General features: G+C 44.7%; 1 protein-coding gene across 1 annotated transcript in view; it reads left to right on the top strand.

The window, feature by feature from the left end:
• The window catches only part of TNFAIP1 (tumor necrosis factor, alpha-induced protein 1 (endothelial)), a 6,962-nt gene extending 582 nt beyond the window's left edge, over positions 1-6,380 (top strand). The window contains exons 2-6 of the mRNA XM_010180860.1: positions 1,581-1,750; positions 2,813-2,902; positions 3,006-3,058; positions 5,243-5,438; positions 5,920-6,380. Coding sequence (XP_010179162.1) covers positions 1,581-1,750; positions 2,813-2,902; positions 3,006-3,058; positions 5,243-5,438; positions 5,920-6,138 — 728 coding nt within the window. The 3' untranslated portion in view covers positions 6,139-6,380. The remainder of the gene's footprint in view (positions 1-1,580; positions 1,751-2,812; positions 2,903-3,005; positions 3,059-5,242; positions 5,439-5,919) is intronic.
• The last annotated feature ends 4,275 nt before the right edge of the window (positions 6,381-10,655 follow it).

The following is a 10,655-nucleotide window of genomic DNA, read 5'->3' as shown; positions in this document are numbered from 1 at the left end:
AAAGATCTGTTCCAAAAATAGCTGGGAACATTAGGCAGCCAGCTCCCATTGGCGCTAGCAGTTCTCTGTGCTTCGTAGAAATGTGCTCTTTTGTTACTAAAATTGACTGGCAGAAGGACTGGTTCTTTCCTACGATCGCAGCCGGTACGTGATCGTCGATGTTGTTGTGAAGGCTGAGCAGACAGAACGTGGGTTGTCGTCTATGTCGCGTCATGCAGCGGCATCATGGGAAGTGCGTTTGTGGGGAAGGATGTGCAGTTCTCATGCCCAGATTACATCAGTTTAAACCTAAACAACAACTTACGCACTTTGTGTATCATTCAAACCAAGTTCCCCCCAGTTGGCTGGGCCTGGTTGCTGTTACACACAGCCACATCCATTTGTCCTGCATTTTTGTGCGGGAGGCTCAGCCTGAATGGAAGACGAGGTTCCTGTTCTGGCAGCTGCAGCTGGAGAGCCGAGCAGGGCTTAGCCTCCTTCCTGATGTTGTTTGCTGTACCTAGGTCCCAAATTAACACTTTTCCGCCCGCCTTCTCCATTGTGAAGGAGTTTGGCACGCTGTTGAGCCCTCTGCCTGCGTGTCCTATGTTGCTATTGTTTGCCAGCAAGTCAGGCATCCTGTTTCCTAGCGAGTGTGACTTCAGGGACGTTTTAAAATGGCACAACTGTCCGACTGCTGTTTCCTGTGCTGCATCCCCTGTCTGCTCCCTCCTGACCCCTGTCCTGTTCCTTGCTCCTGTTTGATGCCTAGAGCTGCCTTTCTCCCGTACCACATTTTCTGGGCCAGTCTACCTTCTAGCATCTTTGGCACACTTCTCTCCCTTCAGCTCCACACAGCAGCAGAAGACGTGCCTGGGAAACTGCCAAGCCCTTCTCCTCAGGCCACAGAACTTAGCCCAAACAGTTGTGAATTCTCTCTTCTAGTCTTTTTTCAGCTTTCTTAGTGGTAAGTTTCTAATTGCTCAGCATTACACCTGTAGCAGCAGTTAATGCATTTATTCCCATACAACCACAGCACACCCTCATTTTGCTGGGAATATAACAAGCCTATAAATAAAAGAAGAAACCTACCCTAACAATAAGCTTTTTTGGGTTTGTTTTTTTGCTCTTTTACCCCTTTTTCTTTTAAGGTTTGAATGGCTTGGACAGTCAGTTAAGTAGATGTAAACTGGTGACTTCCTGTGGTAGTTGAAAAGGTCCATTCCTTCAGTCAAGCACAGGTAACGATTCTGGTGAGGCAGCCCCACTGACTGATCAATTGGTGCAGTGCAGTCGGGTTCCTGCAGCTATTTTAATGTCTTCTGGTAGGAAGCCAAGTATTTTTAGCTCGAGGCTCTTCTTTTGGGGCGCTAGAAGGGGGTGAGGACATGTGGGAGGTATCAAAGGAGCGGCTCCACGGTCGGTTTTGGTTCTGTAACCAAATTCAGTTTGCTCGAAGTCAGTGCACTGAGTGACGTGGGAAGAGTTCCCTGCAATCTGTGGAGCTGCAGAAAACATCAGGCTTATGTCACCCCTCTGAGGAGCTTTTTCGTGCTCCCTAGTGCTGAGGTGATTGAAATGATGTGGTGGTTGTTTTTCAGGCTGGATCCTTATAGACCGTTGTGGGAAGCACTTTGGAGCAATTTTAAACTATCTCCGAGATGACACGATTGCACTTCCAAAACACAGACAGGAGATCAAAGAGCTGATGGCAGAAGCCAAATATTATCTCATTCAGGGCTTGGTGGACATGTGCCAAGCAGCCCTGCAGGTAAGAAATGGAAGTAGCTGTAAAGTTTTTTGTGGGTCTTTTGCTTTTAAAAGGCATTTGTCAAAATTTCCTCCAAGTTACATCACCTCTAGTTAGGTGATATTTATAGGCAGAATGGGTTTGAATCTTCGAAAATGTGGTAACTTTTGTTTTTCTATGTTTGAATCTTAATGGGGAAAATTACCTGTATGGTAAACATGGAGTGCTTCAAAGACTTTTCTTTGTATCCATTTACTACTATTCTTTGCAAGTACGTAAGCCCATAGCAGCTTTATTCACTCTGCTGGTTCCTATGAGTTCAGCTAATTGAAACCAGCTTGTTCTGCCATTTTTTTAATAACGTTAGCCCAGAGATTGTGAAATGAATGTTTCTTGCAGGACAAAACTTAGTAACTAATAAATACCTCACAAGCTAGGTTCAGTATACTTCTGCCCGCTGAAAGAAATGCAAAGCCACACTGACAGTTTTCCGTCTGGTTTGGAATTTAAAACCTTTCTTCTAAAAACAAAATGTTCCGAGGCTTTGCTATTAGCTATTGAGCTTTCCCTGATTTGCTGTGTGAGGGATCTGGAGTCACAGCCTGTGCTCCAGACTCCTGGTTGTTGCTTTTGTATCGCAGGGGCTGAAGGCCGTTTTGGTGACATGCTGTTCCTGCCAAATGTTCGGCTCATAGCGGCTGATACTCTGACATACTGCAGCGTTTTGAGTTGATTAAAGCCAGCGTAAACTCTTAGCATCCTTTTCTTCAGAAAAGGGTAGAATAATGAACCCACTTAAACCAAATATAACTTGAGCTGAGAGACCTTGCTGTAGCTGAGAAGGACATCCACCTGCATCCCAGTGTTTCAATTACTGCTGCCTCTGGGGATAAGAAATCTCTCTGCTGTATTTCTGGGTTGCGGATCAAGGGAACGCTGCGTGGTTCCTATGGCAACACAGAGCTTTTCCTTCGCCTCGCAGGATTTGGGAGCATGGCTGGAGGGGTTGGAGAAGACAGCAGCAGCAGATGTTTGCTTTAGCGTTTGTCTTTCCTGAGTTTATTTCTTCTTTCTTTGACACAGGACAAGAAAGACTTGTATGAACCTGTCTGTAGCATCCCTATTATCACATCTCCTAAAGAGGAAGAGAGACTGATAGAATCGTCAATGAAAGTAACTGCTTTCCCACAGCCATCCCATGAGAAACTGAATTTTTGCTGAATGCATTCGAACACAGAACTTACTATTGCTGCTTTTTTCCTCTCTCTCCCAACAGCCCGTTGTTAAGCTGCTTTATAATAGAAGCAACAACAAATACTCCTACACCAGGTATGTCAGGGTGTTCCCCACTGTAATGGGAAAGTTTCCCTTTGATCGTGGAAGGGGAGGAAGATGCAGTGTGACCTAACTTGTTTGGTTTTTTAGATTTTTATTTGGTTGGTTGGTTTTGATTTTCTTTTATTACAGCAGTGCTCTTCTGTGGATTTGAGTGCAGTATTTTTGATTATGAATCTAAATGGGGGGAGAACACAACAAACTGTACCTGTTGAAGTCTGGTGTGCAGTTGAGTTATGTGAGAAAGATGAACAGAAACAAGGGACAAGGGATAAGAATGATGAGTCTGTAAATACTGGCTGAAACTAGATGTAACTTAGGAAATGCCACACGAAGCAGTGTTAGCTCATCAAGGCAAGGCCAACGCACTCGTGATCCCTACCTCGGCAGGTTGGCTTTGCTTTCGAGCCTGCATGTATCTCTGCTGCTCTGACCTACGGCCAGTCTTGATGTTCCAGTGCCTCCACATGAGTAAATAATTTGGGTACAAAGGAAAGGAAAGTATCTGTTCTGTTCTGCTCAGGAACAACCCAGACAGGGCCAGGGCTTTCCTCCTGTGTAAAGCAACATTATTTATTTAGTTGTATGCTGCAACTGTAATGATTCCTTTGTTATGATCCTACCAGAATGGCTTTGGATTTTCCCAAACCAGTCGTCGAAGCGACGTAAGCAATCCTTTATGCTGCGCAGAATCCTCATTGTCTGCCTTTTTGGTCTGAGATGCAATCTTGGAGGCTTTTTTCTCTAGCCAGACTGATTGTCTGTCTGTCAGAGAGATGGATGCTAACAATCATGGTATTTCAGGTAGTCAGGAAATGCTACCTGTGGGAGCGCTGAAGAGCGGCCGGTATTGCTGCAGACCGCATTCTGTGTCTCCTGTTGTATTGCGCTCCTCCTTCCGTTCCCCTTTAGCTTGCGGCAGGGATGCTAAAGCAAGCACGGAATAGGACATTAGTCACCACGGGCCCGGAAATGTAAACGTACCAGTGATGAGAGCAACAGAATCCTGGATACCGGGAGGTGCTGCTATCTCAGCTAGCTGCAGGCTCCTAATTATTCCTTGCGCATGAATCTGCATGCCTTGATGCTGTTTAAATGAGGCATCTTCATTTGAAATTCCACACTGGCTGCTTGCAAGCAAGGATTTTTTTCCTTCTGTTCTTTCTAATCAACAGCATAAAAGGAGCTGTCTCAGTTACACTGTCAGTGAGGTCCAATAACATAAACACGTGAAGATTTCCGTGTTCTTTTCCCAGCTCTGCTCCTTGGTAGAGACTGGGACTTGTCACTGCCTTAATCCCAGATTGCTTTTTCAAGTGATTCCTGTGAGCTGAAGAATTTGTCTGGTTGTGCATCATTCTTTTTTGACTTAGATCTGAACAGAAATACTCCTCAGATGAAGTATTTTATGTAAAGCCTGGTCAGCTGCTCTTAGCAGCAGTGTCTTGAGTCACAGGTATTTCATAGCCTTCCCGGAGCACTTCCAAAAGTTAAGATACTGCATCAAAAGTGCGGTGTCACGTCTCTGGACGTTCATCGGCTTTGATGTTGTTAAGTAAAGTATTTCAAATTTTAAGAATAGCTTTACTTGATCTTAAAGCTATAATACAATGTATGTATCTTTTTTCCATCTAGAACACTTAGATCTCGCTTTGCAAAGTAATTAAGGTCATACATTGTGTAAGCTGTCAATAAAACTTAGTTTCCTAAATAATGTGTTCACCGTAGAACCTGGATGTGGTATCAGTAGTGTTAGTGCAGAACAGCTTGCTCTTAGCTGGCCCTCTGACCTGTGGTGGCTCTTTGGGCTTCTGCTGTTGCTGAGCCGAGGGGAAGTGCAGTTGGCGTCTGATGGAGTTGTCCTGAGCGTCAGTCAAGAGACAGTTGCAGATCGTTGATGTAATGATTTGGGAAATTGCGCTGTCGTTATTAATTATATAACTTAACCTCTAAAAGCTGGTGTGTTTGCTCATGGGGATCAGAGCATCTTATTTGTATCTGAAATTGGCTATTACCCTCTCTTTTCTTGGCAGCATATGGCAATGAGTCACTACTTATTTGTATTCTGCAGTTAGATCAATGCTTAAAACTGTGCTAGAATAGGCATATAAATTCTGTAGACATGGCCCGTTGGAAAACCACAGAAACCGTGTTCTTTCTTTTGTCACTCTGTTTCAGTAACTCGGATGACAACTTACTGAAGAACATAGAACTGTTTGACAAACTCTCTCTCCGGTTCAACGGCAGAGTGCTTTTCATCAAGGATGTGATTGGGGATGAAATCTGCTGCTGGTCTTTCTATGGACAGGGTCGGAAACTTGCTGAAGTCTGTTGTACCTCTATAGTGTATGCTACAGAGAAGAAGCAGACCAAGGTAAGGGAGTTTTATCCACCTGTCTCATGGTTTTTAAAAAAAATCAGATTGATGATAGGTTGCAGAAAGGTACAGATCTTGTATAACCGAAGCCAAATTGCCAGGGGCAGGCAGTATCATTTATTGGAAAAGCTTCGATACCAACTGCTGAGCATTGGCAGGAATTGATGGTCAGGGACATGGCAGTTAGTAGAGTAGCTGACTGCTTGGGGGCTGAGGATGAGCTGGTGTCTTGGTAACAGATGCTGCATACAAGGCGGAAATCAGAGAAGACTGAATATGGCTGCAGGTTTGAAGGAGGAAAGTCTGAGATAAAATGCACTAATCTCTTAGAGCTGGTGGACTTGGTGTCCCAAAAGCCTGTAAATGCTTTTTATGTGTATGTCTTTTTATTGCTCAGGTATCTTTTTACTTGTGGATGTGTGTTTCAGTCATGTTATCCTGTCTAGATTAGGAAGAGAACATACACTGTTTTTTGTAGGTTGAATTCCCCGAGGCACGAATTTATGAGGAAACACTAAATGTCTTACTGTATGAAACGCCACGGGTTCCTGATAACTCTCTGCTGGAAGCAACGAGCCGGAGCCGAAGCCAGGCGTCTCACAGTGAGGATGATGAGGGGTTTGAACTTCGTGACCGAGTGCGCCGAATCCACGTGAAGAGATACAGCACCTACGACGACCGTCAGCTTGGCCACTAGCGCGTCAGCCAAGGAGAAAGGGTTTGGTGTCAGGGCTTGTCTTGATGTCATTTGAGGGAGATCAGGAGGTAGGGAGGGATCAGTTGGACTCTCTGAATTGACCCTCATTTGCCTTCTTGGCTCCCTGGAAAAGCAAATGGGCATTTGTGCGCACAAAGCAGCACTGAAGGCCAAAGGCTTTGAGAACTGAGGTGTTAATTTTGCACCACGTGCTTTAAGTACAGACTGGCCCCCTTTCCATGCCACGTCAGCAACACTGACTGACGGTTTGTGTTGCTTTTTCACGTCTAATACTTGTCGGTTCTCCTACTTCCTGTGAGAAGCACTGCTTTTCCTGAATGAGATGGCGTGATTTGAAGTCTTTTTCCAGATACCTGCCCTTTTAGGGTTTTGTGAAACGGAACTTCCAGTTTTTAACTCGAAATGCTGAAGAGGCAGTGGAGAGAACCTGAACGCGACCAGTCTTGGCAAACACCACGTCTGATAACCCCCAGAAGCAATAGTTAGCTCGTGGTCAGACACACAGTGCACATACGAAGGCTGATGTTCCAAGACAGCTCTCCTTAAAACCCATTAATTCCAAGGCAAGCTTTTCCAGAGAGGAAAGAGTCAAGTCGTCAACTGCCTCCCCTTGTGAAAAATGAGAAAACGAACGGTTTAAATATCTGTGTAATGACTTGTCTGGGGAACGCAGAAATGGGTTTGGTGAAGGAAGAAAACTTAAAACCAAACTGTGGCAGGGTTGCCGTTGCTTTGGCTTGTGACAGTGTCCCTTCTAGAGCATACAAGTTGACGTGGAAAGAGAAGGACGGTCATAAAAATCTTGTGCTAGCATGAAACTGCAAGAGGCTTTGGACGCAGGAGAGAGGTGGCTTATACTGAATTTTAAACTGAATTAATCACTTTTATTCTGAGTGCTTGGCTGGGTGCAAATTGTAAAGGGCCTTTCAGAAGGTTGGTGTCAGGGCTGCTCTGCAAATTGGGCGTCTGGAAACAGCTTCAAGTTCAGTATGAGGAGCTGTTACCGTGTTTTTAAATGTTGCCTGGATGTGTTGGTTGCAGATTCAGGTTTTAGCACTGTCACAAACGGTCTCTGCTCGAGGGCTGTTCCTGGGCAGCGGTGGAGCGTGCTCCACATCTGCTCTTGTGTTCCCATATTGTACCTGAGCGTGGAAGCTCCAGCTTCCACCACGGTCACTCTTGAGCTGCTGCCACCATTGCCACAGCCACCTGTACGTTTTAAGGCCAATTACTGCAAAAGCCTGGCAAGAAAGTAATCCCAAATGAATACAGTGAAATGGCCAGTAGAACTGAGGTGGTCGATGGCTTGGTAGTAATAGAAGCGGGGGAGGGAAGACAAAAATTATTTCCACTCAGTGAGGCTTTTGAACATGAAATTGCTACGGTTTGGTAAGAAAACACTAATGGCTGCGAAATTTCAGGATTTTATTGCCTAGCCAGGCCGCTGCGTGTGGCATTTGCTTAATTCTCCTCACATTCAGGAAGTAGCGTTGCCACAGTAATGCACCTGCCTTTTTGTGAAAGGCCTCTTTAATCACCTCTTCTCTTTTCATATTGCTCTCTGTAAGCTGTTGTTTTCCAGCTGGTTTTTCTATTGTGCCAGTGAAAATACAGCTGCTGAGATTAGTTTTGACAAAGACTTTTGTGGGGTTTTTTTCTGTAATTCTGCTCGAGTGTGATGTGGATTTTAAACCTTTTTTCCCTCCACTGACACTATTTAAATTACACTGTGGTGGGTGCTTTGAAGCTACCAGCAGAGCCCGTAGCGACGGGGCCTTTGTGCCGTGCTTAGAAGTTTCAATTTATTCTCTTGTACTTTTTTCCCCTCTCGTAACAAGTAAGACTGCCATTTAAAACTGATGTGTGGCATTTCTGCTTCCTGGCAAATGATTTATATTATTTTTTTCTTGTGGCTATCGTAGTGAGTGTTAACAGATCAGGTACGTGATGCTGGTAGTCTTGCAGAACTGTGTTTGAAAACTTACAAGCAGAAAAATGTCCTATTAGCGTTTATGTTCTCTGGGGAGTGCAGGTGTGGGAAGGAGCGCGTGGAAGGAGGAGCGTGAGATCTGTGTGCTAGGCCAGGGGCTTTCCTTCCATGGTTGGATTCTGTGCTCCCAGGGTTCAAATTGTGAATTACTGTGTTTTGGTTTAGTTGGGTTGGTTTTACCTGTCTCCCATAGCCAACAGGTAGTATTATTTTCTGATTTGGATTTAGATTAATTTAATCTTTGAAACAAACTGTCTTGAGAACCATCTGGGTTGTGAGAATCTTTTAAAGAGGGCAAAACAACTTGGTGGTATTTGTGGAATGTGGTGTATCAGTGAGAACTGTAAGCAGTTCTGAACGTTTTTAAACGTGTACTTTACCGTTTTCGTTTCACCTTCTCTCATCCCCATTCATTCTCCCTTCCCTACCTCCAGTTAGTGCCGATCACCAAACTCCTGTTTGATTGAGGGACTGCTGCAGTTGGAGTGGTGCCATCTCTTGGACAGCTCATGGGTTGACCATTTTGCTAACACAAGTAACAGAACACTACATTTCCTCTTAAGAGTCCTGCTCGCCTGGAGCCGCTCCGGTGCAGGATGTTAATTGATGTCCTTTCCACCAAAATCATGGCACGCTGATTTACGGAGTCTCGGAGCTACCAGGTGCTGGTGATTTTGAATACTGTAGTTTTGATGTAACACATGCTTTGTATTCTCATCTTAATCATCCTTCACTTAATTAGAGGCTATAAATTGTTTTGAAAAGAACACTCTAGAACGTATTTTTGCAGCTTGGTATAGTGGAGAAGCGGCAGCACTGAGAAGGATAACGCACGTTTGAAATGCAGCGCTCACTTATGGGGAGCTGTCCCTGCTTGAGAGCCAGCAGCTGTGCTTCCTCAGAGGCTTCTCTGCTGGCTTTAAATATCACAAATGATGATCCCTATTAAGACAATATAGATTTCTAATTACATGCATTTGTCTGCAAGTTAAGAGACTTGTAATAGCTTCCTGCACAGCCCGTCACCAATGGATGTGTTGCTGATGTGCCTGTGAATTTATAGTAGCCCTGTGGAGGAAGAAATGCCTTTTTGCTTCATTGGGAACGTATGCATTCGAAGTACCTCAGCTGGTGTTCCTTAGCTGCTGGAGCTCTTTTGGAACCTTACGGTCCTCTTCACTCCTAAATTTAAGTCAAGTTCTGTGCATTCAGATATCATATTGGCAGCCTGAGAGACTGAATGGAAAACTTTAACTGACTGCTGTACACCAGTGCTGCTGTAATGGGCACACATTTTGCAAAGCAGCCTCAGTCTTTCTGCAGTGAGGGGGACTTGGTGCCTTGAGCGAATGTCTTGTGTCAAACGGCTTTTCGGTGTCGGTGTTAATTAGGCAATAATGTCAAAAGAGAGAGCTCCACAGGGCAGCAGCCTCCAACTGCCTGATAAATACCAAGACAAAACTCAGTGTTTAACCTTCACCTTGACATTTAGTTTTCGGAACAGGAGACATTTATCCTATCGGAATGTTCCATTCCGCTGACTTTTTATCTCTTGCACTTCTTAGTTAAAATATGAAATTACTGACCAAGACTGGGAGGGCATTGGAGGGACCGATACTGTGGTGTTATTAAAACTTGCATTCTGCTTGGAGCAGGCAGTGCTTCCTGTGGGTTTGGTTAGCATTTTTTTTCTCAAGTTTTGTTTTTTTTTTAATTTTTGGACTCAATTCGCTCGCAGAAATACTGATGACGTGTATACCTTGACTGAGTGTGTCTGGCCCAGCGGTCCCTGCCTTGCACAATTAGATGATAACCTCTGACAATCCTTGGCATTAAATCTTTACAGCCAAACTTCACACCATCCGTTCTGTTAGGGCTGAGCTTTTATGAAGCGATGAGTGGGATGAGTCCTGTTTCCAGCACCACTGTGACTGCGTGACATACAGCAGGTCCGTTTTTCTGTCTGTGCGTAATGCTTCCTCATCTGTGATAAAGTGGTGGCAAGACCCTCCCCTACCTCAGAGGGATATTGAAGCTTAATTTGTTTAATAGTAAAGGACTTTGGATTTCTGGAATATTTTATACCCAGAGGATAGCAAATGTGATTGATCTTGTTTGAACTGACATTCTGCGATCAACTTGTTTTCTTACAGCACCAGGCTTTTATTTTTATGTCTAACTTTTAAGGATCGGCCTTATGGATAAAATACTTGGTTAATGTAGTAACCGTATTTGCTGTTGATTGAAGCGGTTTCCATCTGTGCATTAAATGGATGCTAATTTTTAATAAAGTGTTACGTTTTGTCTTTGATCTTTTTTTTTTCTCCAGCACCACAACTTTTTATTTGTCCTGTCGGTCTGTGCGGTTTTGGTTCTGCGCTGCAGTTGTGAAGGTACCGAAGGACCCCGGGCAGCTCCGGCGGGAACCGGGCCCACCTCAAGGCCCCGCGCTCCCGCGGTGCCCCGGGCCTGGCCCCGCCCTCGGCGCGGTTGCCATGGGGACCCC

This window comes from Mesitornis unicolor, unplaced genomic scaffold (assembly GCF_000695765.1).
Source record: "Mesitornis unicolor isolate BGI_N332 unplaced genomic scaffold, ASM69576v1 scaffold13360, whole genome shotgun sequence".
NCBI lineage: Eukaryota > Metazoa > Chordata > Aves > Mesitornithiformes > Mesitornithidae > Mesitornis > Mesitornis unicolor.
The sequence above is the reverse complement of the archived record's forward strand: the minus strand, read 5'-3'. Positions and strand labels throughout refer to the sequence as shown.